This window comes from Theropithecus gelada, chromosome 12 (genome assembly GCF_003255815.1).
Source record: "Theropithecus gelada isolate Dixy chromosome 12, Tgel_1.0, whole genome shotgun sequence".
Lineage (NCBI taxonomy): Eukaryota > Metazoa > Chordata > Mammalia > Primates > Cercopithecidae > Theropithecus > Theropithecus gelada.
The window spans coordinates 118,101,622-118,123,491 of record NC_037680.1 but is presented as its reverse complement, the minus strand read 5'-3'; the positions used below and the strand labels follow the sequence as shown (position 1 = coordinate 118,123,491).

The 21,870-nt window shown below is 50.4% G+C and overlaps 1 protein-coding gene across 2 annotated transcripts in view; it reads left to right on the top strand.

Annotated features, from left to right (window-relative positions):
* THAP4 (THAP domain containing 4) overlaps positions 1 to 21,870 on the top strand; it is a 45,878-nt gene that overhangs the window by 6,471 nt on the left and 17,537 nt on the right. Inside the window, exons 1-2 of one of the 2 annotated variants that reach the window (XM_025404137.1) lie at positions 8,196 to 8,285; positions 18,426 to 18,585. In XM_025404137.1, the coding sequence (XP_025259922.1) occupies positions 8,282 to 8,285; positions 18,426 to 18,585 (164 nt within the window). In that variant the 5' untranslated portion in view covers positions 8,196 to 8,281. Of the gene's footprint in view, positions 1 to 8,195; positions 8,286 to 18,425; positions 18,586 to 21,870 lie in introns of those variants that run through there. The other variant, XM_025404136.1, reaches the window with a different exon arrangement.

Sequence of the window (21,870 nt, the reverse complement as noted above, 5' to 3'; positions counted from 1 at the left end):
AAGATTTTCAGGGCCTCCTGGATCCCCAGGGGAACAGCCATTAGCACAACCAAAAACAAAGCCCATTCTCGATGCGTCCCAGGAGGAGGAACGCGGCCACTGAGTGCTGCTAACCCAGATTTTCAGGTCAAATCTAGATTTTCGGATTCTCAGGTTGAAATTGTATACTATTTTCTCTTGCAATTTTATTTTATTTTATTTTTTAAGACAGCATCTCACTCTGTTGCCTGGGCTGGAGTGCAGTGGTGAGATCTCAGCTAACTGCAACCTCTGCCTCTTGGGTTCAAGCAATTCTCCTACCTCAGCCTCCCAGGTAGCTGGGATTACAGGCATCCATCACCACACCCGGCAAATTTTTGTATTTTTAGTAGAGATGAGGTTTCACCATGTTGGCTACAAGTGTGAGCCACCGCACCAGGCCTTCCCTCGGAATTTTTTTTTCCCCGAGATGGAGTTTTGCTCTTGTTGCCCAGGCTAGAGTACAATGGTGCGATCTTGGCTCACCACAACCTCCGTCTCCTGGGTTCAAGCAATACTCCTGCCTCAGCCTCCCTACTAGCTGGGATTAGAGGCATGTGCCACCACACCCAGCTAATTTTGTATTTTTAGTAGAGACGGGTTGGTCAGGCTGGTCTCGAACTCCTAAACGCAGGTGATCCGCCTGCCTCGGCCTCCCAACTTCTCTCTGAATTTTAAAGCTGTTTGTAGTTATCAGAGGTGATGTTGCTTTTGACACCTTCTCTCTGTTCCTCTTGGTTAAACTTACCGAAGTTTGTCGCCATTACAGGGTTTTCCAAACAGCCAGCCCTTTGTGTCTCTGAGTTGTTGTTTATGCTCATTAATCCTTACGTCTTTTTACTTTCTTGGGTTTTTTCCTTGTAGTTCTGGTTCCTGGCATGTTCCTTAACCCTGCAATGGAGGCTGTGGCTCTTCTGTTCCTTGGGCTATGCGCCATAGCTCTGCCTCTCTCTGCTTTTGTTGCTGTTCATTTCTGAGTCGTTTGTAATTCCAGCCTTGATGCCCCCTTTAACCCTGTGGCTATTTAAAAGGGTGCTGACAGATTTTTAAGTGCACACAGATTGGGGGAGGGGAGCTAATTTTTTTGTAGTTATTTTAAAATTTGATTGCATTAAGGTCTAATGGTGAGGTCTGAAGGAGCTCTGCTTTTTGGAATCCTTTGAGACTTCACTGTGGCTCACACAGTCCCTTTTTGTGACTGTTGCAGTGTGGGGCTGGAAGAACGGGTCCTCACCACCCCCTGGTTACATCGTTCCCACCTGAAGCTGGGCACTTGCTTACTTGCGTTAGTCAGCGGACAGAGCGTTCCCTAGCTTCTTGTCAGGCCGGGCCCTCGGTCTGCTGATGGCTGAGGAAGGGGAGGTAGGCCTCCCCTGTGGTTCTGGAGGTGCCCATTTCTGCTTGTGTGTCCAAGAGTCGCTTTCTGCCTCAAGCCCATGCTGTTTGGTGCATAAGTTTTCCTGTTACCAACACAAGAAACCCCTTTTTGCCCCATTTAAAGTCCTATTTCTTCATTTCCTTGTTTTCAACCTTTTCATCTTATTTTATAGTTATATTTTTAACTCAATCCAGTCTTTTTGTAGAGTAATCATTTACAATTGTGATTATTGGTAAGTGAGAATTCGGGCCTACCTTTTTATTTTTTGTTAGGCTTTCTTACCATTTTCTTACTCTTTTTCTAGTGGGTATGTTTCAATTTTTTCTTTTTTTTCTTTTTTTTTCTTTCTTCTTTTTTTTAAGAGACAGAGCTTTGCTCTGTCACCCAGGCTGGAGTGCAGTGGTGCTGTCACAGCTCATTGCAGCCTTGACCTCCTAGGCTCAAGCGATCCTCCCACCTCAGCCTCCCAAGTAGCTGGGACTACAGGTGCATACCACCACATCTGGCTAATTTTTTAAATTTTTTGTAGCAATGGAGTCTTACTATGTTGCCTGGGCTGGTCTTGAACCCTTGGCTTCAAGTGATCTTCCTGTCTCAGCCTCCCAAAGCTCTGGGTTTGCAATTGTGAGCCACTGTGCCCAGCCCATCTTTCAGTTTTAAAAACAAACATGTGAGCCCCTCTTTGTGTCATTGTTGAGAGCTGATCGGTCCTGTGTGCCACCCTCCCTAGGTGGAGGCTGTATGTCATCTTAGTTCCAGGTACTTCTTATTCCTCCATCAAGCAACCATGATTATTAGATTGAAGTGTACATTTTACTGGCCACTTCACTTACTATTGTTTATTGCATCCAAATTTCCCCTTCTTTTTGGCAGTATTTAATGACTTTTTTTTTTTTTTTTTTTTTTTTTTGAGACAATCTCAGACTGGAGTGCAGTGGCATGATCTCGGCTTACTGCGGCCACGACCCCCTGGGCTCAAGCGATCCTCTCACCTGAGCCTCCTGAGTAGCTGGGACTATAGGTGTGTGCCATCACGCCCGGCTAATTTTTTGTATTTTTTTTTTTTTGGAGAGACGGGGTTTCGCCACGTTGGCCAGGTGAGCCACCGCACCCAGCCATGACTTTAAAAAAAAATTCCTATTCCAGTACAGTTTTAAGGGGGGCGCTGGTGACTGTTGTGGCAGTCCCAGGGTAGCTGGCGATGGCTCAGACTTTAGAGAGGGAGTGGCGGTGGTAGCAGTGCTGGAGGACTGGCTGGGTTCAGGGGGTTGAGAAGCGAAAGAGCAGCAGGCCAGCTACAGGGATTAGGCCTGAATACCTGGAAGATGCTGAGTGGGAGAGACTTTTGGGGAGGAGAAAGAGATGGGGGGAGGATCAGAGTTTGAGATGCTCTTGGGTGCTGAGGCCGGGGTTTGAACAGTCCGAGGCCAGCAGCTGGCCTCTGGGAATTGGGCATGTGAGTGTGGGGGTGGAGGGCAGAGGTGTTTGAAGCCTTGGGGTCTAGTGTGGTTCTAGGCTGGGCTCCAGTGCCCAGCCCAGGAGCAGGCCTCGCTGAGAGAGGGGCAGCCGAGGTGGGTCTAGGGGAAGGCCGAGGGGTCATTCAGGAAAGAAGGGTGCCCGCTGTGCTGGGTGCTACTCTGATCAGAATGGAGAGAAGGGGGCTGAATGTGCCCCAGGATAATGGAGAGAAGGGGGCTGGATGCGCTCCCAGGGTCACTGGTGACTGGAATCTCACTGGAGAGGCCGGTGGAGCTGGGCGGAGAGGGGGCCAGTGATGAGGGGTCGGGGCCAGTGATGAGGGGTCAGGGCCAGGTTTGGCAGTGAAGAAGAGTGAGGCAAGTAGACAGTAGCCAGAGGGAGTGTGGCTCCAGGGAGAGTGTGTCAGTGGGGAGGGCCGTGCAGGGCCAGGCCCCTGAGAGCAAGGGACAGGTGCAGGCACCACCCCGCATGCCCTGTGCCCCTCCAAAGGTGAGACCAGGCCACGGCTGGGTGTGCAGCATGGGTACAGGGGTGTCAGGAGCGAGGGTGTGGTGGGGAGAGGACGCCCTCTCCCCAGGGTTGCAGTCTGTCACACCGTTTGCCGCCTGTATCGCGGGCCCCAGGGTCCGCATTCTCTGTGGTTCTTGCTGCGCATGTGGATTTGTTCTTCACTGACAGAAACTTTGGGTCATTCTTTAGGGATTTACGTGGAAAGGGCTACACACTTCTATTCAGCTCGTTGTCTTTAGCCAGTGTCTACTTTTGGGCAGGTTCCCCAAACTGAAGGATCCAGGCCAGTGGGCTTAAGAGGTTGGTCCAAGCCACCCTTCAGAGGCTGTGCCCGCTGGCGTTCTGTGGGCGTGGTTCTCTTCTCCACCGGGATTCCGCGAGGATACATTATTAGCACTTCTATGAACCACATGTTTGTGGTCTTGCTTGTCCACTGAGTTATAAATGTTCTTGATATAGTAAGGATACCAACCCCTGTTAAATATTATTCACCCGTTTCCTAAGTTCAGTAATGTAACACTTGCTTCAAAATCTGTTTTCTTTTCATTCCTTTATGGATTCATTATCTACAGATAATTCTTGAAATCTGGATTTTCAAAATCCAAGTACAAAACAAGTGAACCTTGATGTAAACCGTGGACCCTGTTTGTAACAATGTATCAGTATTGGTTCATAACTTGAGAGACACATACCACACTAATGCAAGACGTTAATCGTAGGGGAACAGGACAGGGTGAGAGGGTGAATTCTCTGTACTACCCGCTGGATTTTTCTGTCCTAAAAACAACCTGTTAATAAATAATAAATGGAAGCTGAAGAGTTGGGAGAAGTGCAGACAAAACAAGAATGTCAGAAGAGTGATAAATGGTGAAACTAGGGACAGGTGTATGGGTTTATTACACTATTCTGTTTAATTTGTAATGTTCAAGATTTTTCACAATAAAAAGTTGTTCAAAAATCCAGATTAGCTGGGCTCAGTGACTCACGCCTGTAATCCCAACACTTTGGGAGGCCGAGGCAGGCGGATCACTTGAGGTCAAGAGTTTGAGACCAGCCTGGCCAACAGGGTAAAACACCATCTCTACTAAAAATACAAACATTAGTTGGGCGTGGTGGCACATGCCTGTAATCTGAGATTACACCATTGCACTCCCACCTAGGCGACAGAGTAAGACTCCATCTCAAAAAATAATAATAAAATAAAAATAAAGGGCTGGGCACAGTGGCTCACACCTGTAATCCCAGCTTCTCAGGAGGCTGAGGCAGGAGGATCACTTGAACCCAGGAGGCAGAGCTTGCAGTGAGTGGAGATCACGCCACTGCCCTCCAGCCTGGGTGACAGAGTGAGACTCCGTCTCAAAAAAAAAAAAAAAAGTGTTAAGAGATAGTAGAAAGAATAACTTTTTTTCCTTCCTACGATGTTAGCTGTAGTGTTGTTTGTTGTTGTTTGGTTCTTTGTTTTTTTTTTGTTTTGCTTTTTTTTTTTTTTTTTTTTTTTTGGGACATAGTGTTACTTTTGTTACCTAGGCTGGAATGCAATGGCGAGATCTGCAACCGCTGACTCCCTGGTTAAAGGCATTCCCCTGCCTCAGCCTCCCGAGTAGCTGGGATTACAGGCGTGTGCCACCACGTCCAGCTAATTTTTGTATTTTTAGTAGAGACAGGGTTTCACCATGTTGGCCAGGCTGGTCTTGATCTCCGGACCTCGTGATCTGCCTGCCTCGGCCTCCCAAAGTGCTGGGATTACAGGCGTGAGCCACCAAGCAGTAGTTTTTTTATATGTCCTTTATCCAGTTGACAAAATTCCCATTTATTCCTGTTGCTGAGAGCTGTTATCATGAATAGGATGTTGGAATGTGTCAGATGATTTTTTTGCACCTATTAATGTGATCCTGTGATTTATGGTCAGATGATTTGCCTGTTGATGTGATGGGTTACGTTAATCGATTTTAGAGCACGGAGCCAGCCTTGCATACCTGGAGTAGATCCCACTGGGTCATGGCATATAATTCTTTTTATACATTTTTTTTATTCAGTGGCTAATGTTTTGTTAAAGATTTTTGATCTGTGTTCATGAGAGATATTTGTCTGTAATTTTTGTTTTTTTTTTTTTTTTTGAGATGGAGTCTTGCTATGTCGCCTAAGCTGGAGTGCAGTGGCGCCATCTCAGCTCACTACAAGCTCCATCTCCCAGGTTCAAGTAATTCTCCTGCCTCAGCCTTGTAGCCATTGTAACATCGTAGTACAATTTTTTTTAAAAATCAATTTAGCCGGGCGCGGTGGCTCACGCCTGTAATCCCAGCACTTTGGGAGGCCGAGGCGGGCGGATCACAAGGTCAGGAGATCGAGACCACAGTGAAACCCCGTCTCTACTAAAAATACAAAAAATTAGCCGGGCGCGGTGGTGGGCGCCTGTAGTCCCAGCTACTCAGGAGGCTGAGGCAGGAGAATGGCGTGAACCCGGGAGGCGGAGCTTGCAGTGAGCCGAGATCGCGCCACTGCACTCCAGCCTGGGCGACAGCGCGAGACTCCGTCTCAAAAAAAAAAAATAAAAAATAAAAATAAAAATCAATTTAGTGTAGCCTCAGTGTGCAGTGTTTAGAAAATCTACCATAGTGTACAGTCATCTCCAGGCCTTCACATTGACTCACCCCTCACTCACCGACTCACCCAGAGCAACTGCCAGCGCTGCTGCGACGCTGGTAAGTGCCCTGTGCAGGTGTGCCGTTCATTGTCTCTTATACCGTAATTTTACTGTAGGTTTTCTATGTTTAGACGTGTTTTAGGAACACACACACTTGGCACTGTGTTACAACTGCCTACAGTATTCAGAACACGTTGTGGTGTGTAACCTGGGAGCACAGGCTCTGCCATACAGCCTAGGTGCGCGGTACGCGGTAAGTGCGCTCTGTGACGTTTGTACAATGATGAACTTGCCTCATGACGCATTTGTCAATGCATGCCCCATCAGTAAGTGCTGCGTGACTGAAGGTGAAGTAAGTGGCCTTCATTGGAAGGCATCCCCTTAACCTGGCTGGCAGTCAGCTGTGTTTAATCCTGCAGCGCCTGTAAAATTCCTCGAGTGTCCTTGTTCTGTCTCCCTGTTGTCGTGCAGTTTCTCTGAGCTTGCCTTCCACAGCCTGCACCTGGGCCTTTGCCATTCCCACCCAGGATGTAATGCTGGAGCCTGCAGGGCTGGGAGGGGATGCAGGCTCCAGCTTGTGACTCGATTTAAGCCTGTTAGTGGCCCGTGTCCCTGAGCTGTGACCTTCACATGTGTCCTTCCCTTTCTCCTTCCTGCTTGGGTGAGACGGGAGACGGGCAGGGCTGGAGTGGTGAAATGCCCTTCCGCAGCTGAGATGAGTTCCTGGTGAAGTCGGCCTCACTGCAGAGCAGGCCTTTGCCTGGAGAATGCTCTGGGCTTATTTCAAGGTGGTCACCTCCCCCTTCTCCAGAGACATGAGGTGATTTTTTTTTTTCTTGGCTTTTCATGGGGAGAACCTGATGGGGTTCCTGGGGGTAAAACCCATGAAAATGTGGGACCCCAGGAGATTCCCACACCTGCCGTATTCAGCCTCCAGCATTTTGTCCAAATCAGGTTCCCACCAGTTCCGTCTCCTGTAGACGGTAGTTTCTGCTCCACGTGAGCTGATCTCACTGCTTTTCTCTGTGGCAGGAGAGACGTTTGTAACCTCACTTCCTTTTGGATCCAGGAAAAGTTGTTGATTTTCATTTCTTTCAGTGTTTGTTTTTTTTTTTTTTTGCTGTTGTAAGGCTATAGTATATGACTCCTAAGCTCTTTACATGCGAGAGTTGAAACTGGAAGCTTACTCCCCAACCATTATTTTTCAGTTATTACTAGTGTGTGGGAAAGCTACCCATTTTAGTAATCGGCCATCTTATCAAATTCACTTGCAAATTCTAATAGTTCTTCAATTGAGACTCAGATTAACGAGGTAATCAAACATAACATCTGCAAATTATTTGTACCCACTTTGTGTCCTTTTTTTATTTTATAGAAATACTTGCTGTATTTTCTCTCCATTATGATTTCTGTTTTTCCCCTGTGCGTGCAACTCCTTCCATTTCATGGTTGATAAGTTGAGGGCCTTGATGTCACTTTAAAACAACAGTTCCCTACTGGTGTGCCTTTCCAGTGGACCCAAACATATCACGGTGTTCCCAGACAGCTCCTCCCCACCTGGGACAGCTGGTGCCGGCCGTGGAGCCTCAGCTTCCATGCACCCTATTGTACTAAGCAGTAAGTGTCCCTTTCTCTGTGTGCCTTGGCAGGAAACACCATGTCACTAACACAAAGAGATGTGAGGGTGGGAGCTCCAGGAAGGAGCCGTCCCCAGGTCCCAGTGGGCGCATTTGCTCACTTCCTGTCCTGGGTTCCCGGGCCACTTGCCAGGAGACAGAACAGTCCCTGATCCTCCACATCCAGGTGAAGATGAGTCGCCAGCCAGCCTCTGGGAGACAGAAAAGGACATGCCAGGGGTGGCCAGAGGGACTGCTCTGGAGAGAGAAAGCATTTAGGATGTGCCTGGCTCTGTGGCGTTGCCTTCCTCAGCTGTAGCCGGTGGAGGAGACTGAGGGTAGAAGCCACACTCCTCACTCTGCCCAGACCTCTGGCCAGTCCCTCTTTCATAAAATTCACCTGACCTCCAAAGCTCCTTCCAGCTCTGAAATTCTGTGATTTGGGCTGTCACTGTCTTACTTTCTTCTGAGACAAGCTCTTTCATAGTGGAACTACAGTTCCCAGAATGCACCCTTTAAAGTTAGCATTCACTTCCTGCAGAGCCATTAAGAGCCAGGTGCAAACATTTCCCGTCAATTGGCAGAAAACAACCTTGAGGAACCTTGACGAGTGTCCGGAGTTTAGAAAACTTAGGGATGGGTAAGCCTGCTTTCAGTGTCTTGGGCCAAAAAATGAAAATTTAAATTTCTTGCAGGAAATTTAAATTTTTGTTTTTGCATTTTGGTTGAAATTTTAATAAAAGAAAAATGAAATCAGAAAAGAAATGCCTAGAAAAGCCTGTCTGGTTTATTTAAAGAGTTGGAAAGTGACAAATAGACTAGGTCCTTTATAATATTTTTTGTTTCACGTTTAAATTTTATTTTTTTCTAATGAAGTATAATTTACAGAGAGTAAAAAACACAGATATTGAGGTCACAGTTTGATGGATCTTAACATATATCTAGACTCATGTAAGCTGATGTTTGGATTCTAAAATTCTCTTACTGGTCGTTCTCACCCCCACCCATGCTTCAGTGACAACAAGGAGGGACAGTGGCTAGGGAGCTGCCACGTTCTGCGCAGCTCAAAGTGGTGGAGGGTGCAGGGGGAACGGCCGCCAGGAGGAGGTGCCGCCACTGCTTGTTTACTGCCCGACCTGTTGTCCCTGTCCAAATTAAACTCCTTTAAGATTCAGAGCAAATAACAACCCAGGAGGGCGACAGGATGGGAAGTATTTCTCACAGCTGTTAGATGCTCCCTCCTGAGGCCAGTCTTCAGCCTCAGCCTCTATCTAGCTGCTTAGCCACATGCTCCTTCCTTTCCAGTCAGATGTTATTTTTTCTACTCAAAAGCGTTTATTCTGAATTTCAGAACCATCTTAGAATTCTCTGGTCTTTTTAAAAAGAAATTGCCACATAAGTGCTGCGTGCTCTCCTGTTCCCAAGTGTGGTGTGGGCCCTGCGCACCCGAAGCAGCAGCCGCCTGCAGGGTAGCTCCTCTCCAGGGCCCGCGGGACTTGCTTCCCTGACGTGGCATGCGTGTAGCAAAATCTACTCAAAAGCTCACTTATAGCCAGAATGTTTGAGGCAGCCTCTCCCAACGTGCTCTTACCGGGACACCCTCCCACCCCCTACTCCGGCGCCAATGTTCACGCGCTCTGTGGTGGGCCTCTCCGGTCCTGACGCCAGGGTTCGCCCTCAGCTCTCGTGCACCTGCACCTGCCCTTCTCGCTGATGTCACTGGTCCCCTTCCAGGCTGCCAGCAATGCCAGCTGCTGGCCATCTCCACCCCACCCACCCCCCTAGTCTCACTGTCACGTCAGTCTCCCTTGGGGTAGTCTTCGAGGCAGGGTTGAGGCACAAAGCCCGGGCCACGTCCTCCTTCTAGATAAAAGGCACTGGCCCATCCAGGCCCACCTGAGGGAACAGACGGTCCAGTTCCACTTGACCAGACTTCAGATAAGCCCAGTTCTTCCGGGGAGCCAGCTGTGCTCACCTGTGCTTGCCAGCCCCTGACCGAGTTCTCCCCGGCGTCTCATGGCAGGGGCTCTGGGCCGCTCCCCCTGCAGGACTGGGGCAGAGTGTGTCCCCGTGGGCGCCCTCCCTGCTGCCGGGCCAGCTGGGCTGGGCCTGTGTCTAGAACCAGCTCCCCAGCATCCTGAGGAACGCGAAACCTGCTCAGAAACACGGCTGAGGGCAGCAAAGAGCTCTCCTGATATGTCGGGAGCTGCGGGCTTGGGGCACGGGGATGTGCTGGGTGGCTGCCAGTGGCCTCCTCACTCCCGCCTGGGAGAAGAGAGGAGAGGTGGGAGGCGGGAGGCGCCGGGCAGGGCACTGTGTGTGACTCCAAGCCCTCTCTGGCCGGCCCTCTGCACCCGCCCCAAGGTATGCAGCTCACACCACAGTGGTGTTTGTTTTAATTTGAACAGATGTCTAGAAATTGGTATATTTTAGTCCCAAATCAGCTTCTGGCTTTTCTCGAAATATTAGATCTGCAGTAGAGGCCACAGCTTGAGTGACAGCAGACCCTGGGGCCAGGAGCCAAGGCCCTGAGCTGTGAGGCTGACCCCACTCCCTGCCACATCCCCTGCTCTGAGGCTGCCCAGAACCCTGTGCTGCGGTAGCAACGTAGTGAGCACTCTAGGGATGAAATGCTTTTAGGTTTCTGCTTTTTGAAATATTAGTTTGTTTGGGGAGGTTTTTCTTTATAACATTTTAATTGAGGTATAATTCGCATAAGTGGAACATAAGCTCCTAGGTGTTCCTGCAGCGAGTTTTGGCAGGTGCGGGCGCCTCTGCAGCCACACCCATGCCCAGTGGTCCAGGTTCTCCTTTGCACTCCCCGCCAAGCCCTGCCCTGTCGTTGTTCAGATTTCCCACCCTCCATCCATTTTGTCTGGCCTCGAATTTCATCCAGTTGTAATCATAGAATATACACATTTTTGTCTGACTTCTTTCTTTTTTTTTTCTTTTTTTTTTTTTTTTTTTTTTTTTGAGACAGAGTCTTGCTCTGTCGCCCAGGCTGGAGTTCAGTGGCGCCATCTCGGCTCACTGCAAGCTCCACCTCCTGAGTTCACGCCATTCTCCTGCCTCAGCCTCCTGAGTAGCTGGGATTACAGGAACCCGCCACCGTGCCTGGCTAATACTTTGTATTTTTAGTAGAGACGGGGTTTCACCGTGTTAGCCATGATGGTCTCTATCTTCTGACCTCGTGATCCACCCGCCTCGGCCTCCCAAAGTGCTGGGATTACAGGCGTGAGCCACCATGCCCGGCTGTCTTCTTTCTTTTAGCACAGTGTTTTCAAGGGACACCAGATTCACTTTCATTTCTAGTCTCACTGCGTTGTGATCAGACAGCAGACTTCTTTCTGCTTTCTGGAACTTATAGGCTTTCTTTGACCAGAAGGCCAGTTTGCATGACTGTTCCAGAGGAACTTAAAGAAGGCACTCCCTAGTTTTGTTTTGTTTTGTTTTGTTTTGTTTTGTTTTGTTTTTTGAGACGGAGTCTCACTGTGTCTCCCAGGCTGGAGTGCAGTGGCGCGATCTCGGCTCACTGCAAGCTCCGCCCCCCGGGTTCACGCCATTCTCCCGCCTCAGCCTCCCAAGTAGCTGGGACTACAGGCGCCCGCTACCGCGCCCGGCTAGTTTTTTGTATTTTTAGTAGAGACGGGGTTTCACCATGTTAGCCAGGATAGTCTCGATCTCCTGACCTTGTGATCCACCCGCCTCGGCCTCCCAAAGTGCTGGGATTACAGGCTTGAGCCACCGCGCCCGGCCTTTGTTTTGTTTTGTTTTTTGAGACGGAGTTTCGCTCTTGTCACCCAGGCTAGAGTGCAATGGTGCAATCTCGGTTCACCGCAACCTCCGCCTCCCAGGTTCAAGCAATTCTCCTGCCTCAGCCTCCCAAGTAGCCGGGATTACAGGCATGCGCCACCACGTCTGGCTAATTTTTTTTGTATTTTTAGTAGAGACGGGGTTCCACCATGTTGGTTAGGCTGGTCTCGAACTCCTGACCTCAGGTGATCTGCCCACCTCAGCCTCCCAAAGTGCTGGGATTACAGGTGTGAGCCACCGCGCCTGGCGGTATTCCCTTTTTTAAGCTACCGAGTTCAATACGTATCAGTCAGAACTACCTTATTAATTACATTATTTGGGAATTTTATTTTATTTGTATTCATTCATACTTAGAGGTGAACTGTGATTTCATTTAGTTTCTTTCTCTCGACATCTTTGTGTGTCATCAGTAATTTCTGCTTTATAAATGTTGCTATGCTTGGTACATGAGTATCCCTTGCGGTTATGTCTTCATTGTGCATTCTGCCCTTCATTCGGAAGAGCCGTTCTTTGTCTAGTTCCATGCATTGTATGTGATGGTGAGATCGGGAAGCCTGCTTCCTTATTGCTTATTGCTTATTGCCCAGCTTTCTGGAATGTCTCTGAATTGCTTTATTGTAGGTGCATCTCTCATCTACAGCAAAAGAGGGTCTGTCTTTGTGTCCAATCTGAAACCCTTTTTTTTTTTTTTTCCAAGGCAGGGTGTCATTCCAGTTGCCTAGACTGGAATGCAGTGGCACGGTCTTGGCTCACTGCAGCCTAAACCTCCTGGGTGCAAGTGATTCTTCCCACTTAACAACCCTCCCAAGTAGCTGGGATTACAGACACGCACCACCATGCCTGGCTAATTTTTTTGTATTTCTAGTAGAGATGGGGTTTCAGTATGTTGCCCAGGCTGGTCTCAAACTTCTGGACTCAAGCAATCCACCCACCTCGGTCTCTCAAAGAGCTGAGATTATAGGTGTGAGCCATCATGCCCGGCCCTGAAAAGCTTTTTAATATGTGAGTTCAAGCATTTTCAGTCTTGGTTCTGTCATCTTATTTTATATTATGCTTGTTGTGTTTTAGTTTTTTTTGTTTTATTTTGTTTTGTCTCTGAGACAGGGTCTTGCTCTGTTACCCAAGTAGCGTAGTGGAGTGGAGTGATGTGATCTTGGCTCATTGCAACCTCTGCCTCCCAGGCCCAAGCAATCCTCCCACCTCGGCCTCCTGAGTAGCTGGGACCACAGGCACGTGCCACCACGCCCAGCCAATTGTTTGTAGTTCTGGTAGAGACAGGGTTTCGCTGTGTTGCCTGGGCTGGTCTCGAACTCCTGAGCTCAGGTGATCCACCCTCCTTGGCCTCCCAAAGTGCTGGGATTACAGATGTGAGCCACTGTGACCGGCCTAGTTTTTAAAATGAAATCTTCCACTACTTCTTCATCCATAAGCCTCTGTGGCGTCAGCTGTCAGGGACAAGACCAGTGGGGAGTTCTGCCCCTTCAAGGGTCCTGGGAGTTGAGTGTCATGTCTGTATGACCCGACATCTACCACCTATAACCAGTTTTTAAAATTTCTGTAACCGTTTTTTTTTTTTTTTTTTTGGCTGAGTACATTCAGTGTTTACAGAGGTTTCTTTCCGCATCATTTCCCTGTTGTCTCCTGATGACATCTATCTGCTGGTAATGTCCTCAGGGAGAAGACATAGAAACAAAGCTCCCTGAGTGTTGAGGGTTGAAAACTCCATTCCAGCACTGTCTAAAAGGTCTAGAGAGTGAGTCTCTTATGTAGTTTAATATTTTCTAACAGCCACACTAGAAAGGTAAAAAGAAACAAGTGAAATCAATTTTAATAATGTATTTTATTTAACCCTATATTATCTAAAAATTATTTCTACAGGCAACCACCGATAATATAAGATTATTGAATTATTTGAAGACTTTTTGGACTGGGTTTTCGGAATCCAGTTTGTAGCTCGCACTCACTGCATGTGTCAGTGAGCCAGCTCACGCGCCTGTGGTCCGGAGGGACCATTTGTGGCCAGATATAATGTCCTTGCCAGTCACCTTCCCTCCTCCTGCGCCTTCTACGTGTGGCTCTAGCATCTTCTGCCACAGAACGCGGCTGTGGAGAAACACCAACCCCTGTACTGTCTCTGTAGATGTGTGTGTTCTGCACCTTTCACAGAAGTGGAATTGCAGAATGTGTGCTCTTTTGAGCCTGATTTCACATTTCGTGTTGTCAAGGGTCATCTGAATTGCAGCTTATATTAGTACTTCATTTTTATGGCCAAATAACATTTCATGGGATTTACTGCAGTTTGTTTACTCATTGGTTGACGGACATCTGCGTTGTTTCCACTTTGGGGCTGTTGGGAATGGTGCTGCTGTAAACATTCACGGGCAGCATCTTGTGGAGACGGGTGTGTTATTTCTGCTGGGTACGCATGTCTCCAGGAGTGGCAGTCCTGGGCCACTGCTCCACGCTTAACCTCTCAAGCACATGCCAGATGGCCTTCGCTAGGCTGTGCCAGTCCACGTTCCCATCAGCAGTGTGCCAGGCATTCCCGTCCTTCTTACTTTGTTTCCATTTCTCTTTTATCTTTTTTTAAACTCATCTCTGTCCTCTGTGTTCTGCTGTGTTTCCCAATGTTTGTTTCTCCCTGCACTGCTTCCAGTCTCCACTTCATTTGGGTGGTGGCTTGTTTTCTTTTACTTTCTCAACTTCTGCCAGGTCACGTTTCACCTTCTCCTCTTTCTTTGCCGTTTCTCTCCTGAGTTCCTACATGTTTAGTTAGTAGGTCTTTCTTCATGGAGCAGCTTCATTCAACTACTCGGGAGGCTGAGGCGGGAGAATCACTTGAGCCCCAGTGGTCGAGGCCACAGTGAACTGTATTCATGCCACTGCCCTCCAGCCTGGGTGACAGAGCAAGACCCTGTCTCTTAGTTTCACCTTTGCCCCAGCAACATTTTGCAGTTTGCATGTTTTATTGCTCTTGTTATCTTGTCACCTTTTGTCCGTCTCTGAACTCAAGCAGTGTCTTACAGTCCATTGCTGGAGAAGCAGAAGGTCTTCAGGGGCAGCACGCCGTTTTCTTTTTCTTTTCTTTTTTTTTTTTTTTGGAGACAGAGTCTCACCCTGTCACCCAGGCTGGAGTGCAGTGGCGCAGTCTCGGCTCACTGCAGCCTCTGCCTCCCGGGTTCAAGCAATTCTCCTGCCTCAGCGTCCCGAGTAGCTAGGACTACAGGTGCCCACCACCACGTCCGGCTAATTTTTTATATTTTTAGTAGAGACGGAGGTTTCACCATGTTGGCCAGGCTGGTCTCGAACTCCTGACCTCAGATGATCCACCTGTCTCGGCCTCCCAAAGTGCTGGAATTACAGGCATGAGCCACTGCGCCCGGCCAGCAGCACCCTTTCTTTCAGAGTGGCACATTACTTCTTGATGGTGGGCGGGGGCAGCCCTGCGTGGAGGCCAGCCTGGCCCTTTGGCACCTGGGCAGACGCGTGGGGTGCCCTGGGCCTGCTGTTTGCAGGAGCTCCCTGTGGCAGAGCAGAGGCCAGAAGAGCCTCCAGGCCTCCAAGTCCAGGGCTCCCCACTCCTCCTCCCCAGGTCTCTGAGCCAGGCCAGGCTCTGAGGCCTCTCCCCAGGGGCCACCCCTGCCCCAGCTCCCAGAGGCCCTTCCTGTCCTCCAGCGAGGCACTGACCCTCCGCTTCTCACAGCATCTGTATGTGTGTTTTGGTGGCTGTGGGTTGTATCTGTGACCTATTTTCCCTGAAAATCAAGTTCAGGGAAAAGGTTTTTCGTTATTTTTGTTTTTTTTTTTTTTAATTCTTGGGGGGAAAGGTAGTAATGCTGTGGGTCTCCCCCTCGGAGACTCCCAGAAAGGTTTGAGGAAGAAAGAAAGATCCCTTTCTGTCTGTCTCCGGCCCTGGCTCTGTCTCTGGCCCCATCCCCGTGTCTCTCTCTGTCTCTGTCTTTCTGTCTCTGTCCCTGTCCCGTCTCTGGCTGTCCCTGGCTCTGTCCGTCTTTCTCCCCCATTTAAGGAGCTCCTCCTCTCCGGGCCCCTCTGAGGAGCGCTGGGTGGAGGACAGACAGGGCCTCCTGGAGAGGACTCCACGGTGGGTGGTGGGAGGGAAAGACCGTGGGGAGGCAGAGGGTGCCGGTGAGAGGCGTCTGCCAAGTAGATGGGGGACCCGGAGGAGACCCCGGGAGGAAAGCAGGAGTTGGGGGGGCGGGGGGGCTCGCGGGCCGAGGGGCGCGGTCGCTGTGATCTGTGGGGGGGCTGGCGAGGCTCCTGCCTCTGCCCTTGCTGGAGGTCTTGAGTGAGCCCTGTGACGCCTGCTAGGTGAGGTGGCAGCCAGTGAGCGCGCCCCACCGCCCCGCGCCGCCCAGCCTCCGCCCCGACTCCCCCGCCGCTCCCCAAGGAGGGCGCAGTGGCGCGACCCTGGCGCTAGGGGGCGAGCGCGGCCCACCCGGTCCCGCCGGCGCAAGAGAGGGCGGAGCTGCGGCGCCTGAGGCGTGGCTGCGCTTCCGGGCCGGGGCCGGCGGAGGCTGGAGGGGGCCGCCCTGGAGCAGAGGCAGGACTTGGGGCGCGCGCCCCTCACCCTGGCCCGGAGCTGTCCCGCACCGTGGGGAGTGTGAAGGCCACGCCCGGTGCCGCGGCCCTGGCGCCCCTGTTCACTGGGACCCTGGGGGGCGCTGCCAGGTCCCTTGGCCTCCTTGGGGCCCTCGGGACCCAGGCGCGGGTAGCGGCCGTGCTGGGGACTCGGGCGTGAGGGGTGGAGATCGCTGCTCCACAGCGCCCAGGTGCCGCTTCCCACAGAGTTCAGCTGCCGTGCAGGCTGCGCTCGCCAGTGGAAGTGGGTCTACTCGGTCCCAGGAGAGTCAGAGCCCCGTGGCCGTGGCTGTGGGGTGCGCTTGGCACAGGCCAGAGAGCCGGCCCAAAATCTCGAGGTTTGCAAAGCCTCTTTCTTTTTCTTCTCTTTTTTTCTTTTTTCTTTTTTTTTTTTTTTTTTTTTGTTGTTGTTGTTGTTGTTGAGGCAAAGTCTCACGTTGTCACCCAGGCTGGAGTGCAGTGGCGCGATCTCTGCTCACTGCAACCTCCGCGTCCCGAGTTCAAGCGATTCTTGTGCCTCAGCCTCCGGAGTAGCTGGGATTACAGGCGCCGCCACCATGCCTGGCTAATTTTTGTGTTTTTAATAGAGACGAGGTTTCACCATGTTGACCACGCTGGTCTCAAATTCCTGACCTCAGGTAATCCACCTGCCTCAGCGTCCCAAAGTGCTGGGATTACAGGGGTGAGCCACCGCCCCCGGCCCAAAGCCTCTTTCTTTCCAGTGCTGAGCTGGATAAAATCTACCAAAGTGAAAGGTTCTCCAAGGCTGTAGCTGGTTGTCTGAGAAATTATGGTGTTTGTTTAGCCCATCTTAGGACTTGGGCTATCCCAGGTGACTGAGTTTTGCTGTTAGAAAATCAGCAAGCTTCACACCTCCCAAGGTTCTTCTTACTCTTCCTTTTCTCTGTTGATGGTAACTTGTCTTCTCAGTTGCTCAGGCCAGAAACCTCAGTTACCTTCTTCTCTCACATCCAGACCATCAGCACATCCGGGTGGCTCTGCCTTCAAGATAGATCCAGAATCTAGGTCCTTTCCACTGCCTCCACCACGGCCACCTGGCCCAGGCCACCCTCCTCTGCCACCAGGGTTTTTGCCATTGCCCTCCCTGGCTTCCTGTGGTTGTGATCAGAGTCCTCGTCCCTCCCACTCAGCCCTCTCAAGGGCTTCTGTTTGCTCAGAATCAAGGTGACGGCCCTCCTGAGGGGCAAGGATCTCCTTCCCCCAGCCACACTGGCCTCCTGTTCCTCCCCAACAAGGCCAGGCCTGTGCACCCAGTCCTGATCCTGTCCCTGCCAGTCCGTCTTCTGCTTGCGCCGGCCTGGAGGAGACGCCGGGAGTCAGTCCTACGTGTGGGCCAGTCTCTGTGCTTGGGCGTCTTTGGGTTCCGTAGATGAGGCTCGTGCGGCCACAGAGCTGCTTCTCTCCCTGCTGCTGCTCCTGGCTTCAATGTCCGTTCTGTCAATTGAAGCACTGAGACTTGAGGGATAATCAGGCCTGGGAAGAAGGTCTTTGGGATTGCCTCTGGGGATCAGTCCTTCTCTTCCAGCGCCCTTGGTGGGTAACACGCGGTGGGGCTTTCCTGTGGTCCCTGCACAGGTCTCCCTTAGAAAATGAGTAAGAGCAGGGCCCAGGCATCCAGCCAGGACGAGGGTCACTGAGTGAATCCTGAAAAGCCGCTCGGGAGCACCCAGTCCTTGCTGAGTGGGGCAGGAAGCAGGGGTCCCTTTGGGGGTCACCCAGAAGAACAGCCAACCCAGCACCCCCTCCCTGCTGAGTTCCCCTCAGCACCCTCACTTTTGAGTTCCAGGCCCGTGGCGTCATCCCTCATACTTAGTGGGATGAGAGACTGAGCCCTTCCAGGGACCTTCTAAAGGGGTCTCCTGGCCACTACACAGGCTGCTGCAAAGCCCTGGCCCCTCCTCAGGGAAGTGAGATCTTACTTTCCGTTCAAGCCCCGCCTACCCCTGGGCTCCTCACGCTCCTGCTCTGGAGAGCCTGCATCCCTTTTTCATTTTCTCCCTCGTGCTCTTTGTCTCCTTCACACACTCCTCACGCCAGGGCACCGTGCCTCCCGTGTGAGCTGTTTTCAGCCTTGCTGTGGGGCACGAGGCCTCTGGCTTTGCTTGCACCCTGCCTGGCCCCTCTTGGTTCTCTTTTTTCTGCAGGAACTGTAGAGGCTTTTGAAGCTGGATCTCACAGTATGACATTTGCCAGTTGTTTGGCCATTTTCTCCCCCTCTTAACAGGTCCTCCAGGATTAGCTGCGGCCACCAGAAGCAAGTGCCGATATGGAGCGTGCATTCTGCTTAAAGCTCAGCAAGGCATTGTTGGAGGGAGGCCACTGATAAGTCTCATTCTTTTGTCCTCAGAGCCCCCCAAGATGAACCCAGTGGTGGAGCCACTGTCCTGGATGCTGGGCACCTGGCTGTCGGACCCACCTGGAGCTGGAACCTACCCCACACTGCAGCCCTTCCAGTACCTGGAAGAGGTGCACATCTCCCATGTGGGCCAGCCCATGCTGAACTTCTCGTAAGTGGTCTCCCTCCACCCCACCCTGCTTGACTCGTGGGCCACCTAGGTCTCTGAAAATAATTCCAGACTGATCAAAGACAGACAAAGGCCAAGCGGGAAGGTGTAAAAGGAACTTGTCCATCTGTTTCAGAAAGGCATCCTCTTGCCTGAATGTGCATCTGAGGCACAGAGTTGGTAAAAATGGTACTTTCTGGTTTTGTTATATTTTTGGTGATATTAAGCTGACCACCAAATTACAGGCTTATTAATCCAAACATAAAAACAAATGCATATACTTAATTTGTGTATCAAAATTAATCACCGTGGCCAGTGCAGTAGCTCATACCTGTAATCCCAGCAGTTTGGAGGCCGAGTCAGGAGGATTGCTTGAGCTCAGCACCATTCTGCCCAAGACCAGCCTGGGCAACATAGTGATACCTTGTCTCTACTATAAGTATTTATTTATTTAGCCAGGTGTGGTGACACATGCCTGTAGTCCCAGCTACTCGAGAAACTGAGGTGGGAGGATTGCTTGAACCCAGGGAGGGCCAAGGCTACAGTGAGCCGTGATCATACCACTATACTCCAACCTGGGTGACAGAGTGAAACCCTGTCTCAGAAAAAAGAAAAAATTAGTCACCCAGTATTACTGAAAATAATAGTGCATAGTTGTATTTTATACGCCCTGACCTATTTGGGATCACAAGGAAGCTGTTAGTATGTGGTTCTCATATTCTTACCATACAAGAAAGCAGAAGCCCGTTGACGTCCTTCAGCTATCCCTTCCCACCACCTCCACCCCACAGGTGGAGAAATTACCTGCTTTTAGGGAGATAGCAGTGTAGGCCTCTGAAGTAGAGGAGAGCCACCAGGGATGGGGAATGGTTGAAGTATCTTTATTTTCTAATCGTACAGGTAATACACAGTTTTTTTAAAAGTTTCAGCAATGGCCGGGCGCGGTGGCTCAAGCCTGTAATCCCAGCACTTTGGGAGGCCGAGATGGGCGGATCACGAGGTCAGGAGATCGAGACCATCCTGGCTAACACGGTGAAACCCCGTCTCTACTAAAAATACAAAAAACTAGCCGGGCGAGGTGGCAGGCGCCTGTAGTCCCAGCTACTCGGGAGGCTGAGGCAGGAGAATGGCGTGAACCCGGGAGGCGGAGCTTGCAGTGAGCTGAGATCCGGCCACTGTACTCCAGCCTGGGCGGCAGAGCAAGACTCCGTCTCAAAAAAAAAAAAAAAAAAAAGTTTCAGCAATAAAGTGTAAAAAGCAAACTCTTCCCTCCTCAGTCTCCATTACATAACTGTATGTTAAGAATCTGGGCCGGGCTTGGTGGCTCACGCCTGTAATCCCAGCACTTTGGGAGGCCGAGGCAGGCGGATCACGAGGTCAGGAGATCAAGACCATCCTGGCTAACACAGTGAAACCCCGTCTCTGCTAAAAATAAAAAAAAAAATTAGCCGGGCGTGGTGGCGGGCACCTGTAGTTCCAGCTACTCGGGAGGCTGAGTCAGGAGAATGGTGTGAACCCAGGAGGCGGAGCTTGCAGTGAGCCGAGATGGCGCCACTGCACTCCAGCCTCTGGGTGATAGGGAGAGACTCCGTCTCAAAAAAAAAAAAAAATCTTACTAATCCAACTTGGTACTGTTTGTATAATGCCTAGCAGTTTCAGAACTGGGCTGGGCACCTGGCTCTCAGACCCCCAGCTCTGATACCCTCTGTCCCCTTTTAGAAGATCTCATTGTTTTTATAAATATTTCATACCTTTTTACATTATTCTTGATTGCATGGTTGAGGTTAAAGTAATATATCTGCACATAAACCAAAAGGTGAGAATTCTGGATAATACAAAATACCCCAGAACCGAGGCAGTCTTTTTTAAACTCTAGATTATAACCCACTAAAAGGTCAGAAAGTCAATTTTATGACTAGCATTCGAAGAAAAATGAATCAGAATGGAAAATATATTTCAGTAAATGTGATGGTATATGTGTGTGTGTGTGTGTCCTAGAGTATGGTATAAATGTATTTCTTTGTCAGGGTTATGTTAGTGAGCATGCAGCATTCTGTAAGGTGTAGCACCATCCCTAGCCCAGCAGAAGTTTATCTTGGCCAGGCGCAGTGGCTCATGCCTGTAATCCCAGCACTTTGGGAGGCCGAGGTGGGTGGATCACTTGAGCCCAGGAATCCGAGATCAGCCTGGCCAATGTGGTGAAATTGTGTCTCTGCTAAAAAAAATACAAAAATTAGCTGGGTGTGTGGCCAGGCATGGTGGCTCACGCCTGTAATCCCAGCAGTTTGGGAGACCAAGGCAGGCGGGTCACCTGAGGTCGGGAGTTTGAGACCAGACTGACCAACATGGAGAAACCCGATCTCTACTAAAAATACAAAACTAGCTGGGTATGGTGGCGCATTCCTGTAATCGCAGCTACTCGGGAAGGTTGAGGCAGGAGAATCGCTTGATCCTGGGAGGCGGAGGTTGCAGTGAGCCAAGATCGCACTATTGCACTCTAGCCTGGGCAACAAGAGAGAAATGCCATCTCAAAAAAAAAAAAAAAAAAGCTGGGTGTGGTGGTGCATGTCTGTAATCCCAGCTACTTGGGAGGCCAAGGCAGGAGAATCACTTGAACCCAAAAAGGAGAGGTTGCGTGAGCTGAGATCATGCCACTGCACACCAGCCCTGAGTGTCAGGGAAAAAAAAAAAATTGTCTCTAAGAATCATAGAGACGGAGTCCCTGTAGAAACTCATAAGGTTGGTGAAATGATAAATGAGGCTTTTTTTTTTTTTGTCTTTATTTTTGTAGAAATAGGGTCTGTGTTGCCCAACCCTGTCTCAAATTCCTAGGCTCAAGAAATCTACCTGAGTGGGCCTCTGGAATTGCTGGGATTATAGCCCTGAGTCACCATGCCAGCGAGTTAGTTTCTAAGCCATGGGTTTGTGCCCTCAGTTCAAGATGCACACGCCTGTCTTTTTTTTTTTTTTTTTTTTTTTTTTGAGACGGAGTCTCGCGCTGTGTCACCCAGGCTGGAGTGCAGTGGCACGATCTCGGCTCACTGCAAGCTCCGCCTCCCAGGTTCAGGCCATTCTCCTGCCTCAGCCTCCGAGTAGCTGGGACTACAGGCGCCCGCCACCACGCCCGGCTAGTTTTTTTCGTATTTTTAGTAGAGACGGGGTTTCACCATGTTAGCCAGGATGGTCTCGATCTCCTGACCTCGTGATCCGCCCGCCTCGGCCTCCCAAAGTGCTGGGATTACAGGCTTGAGCCACCGCGCCCGGCCACACGCCTGTCTTTTACTGTTG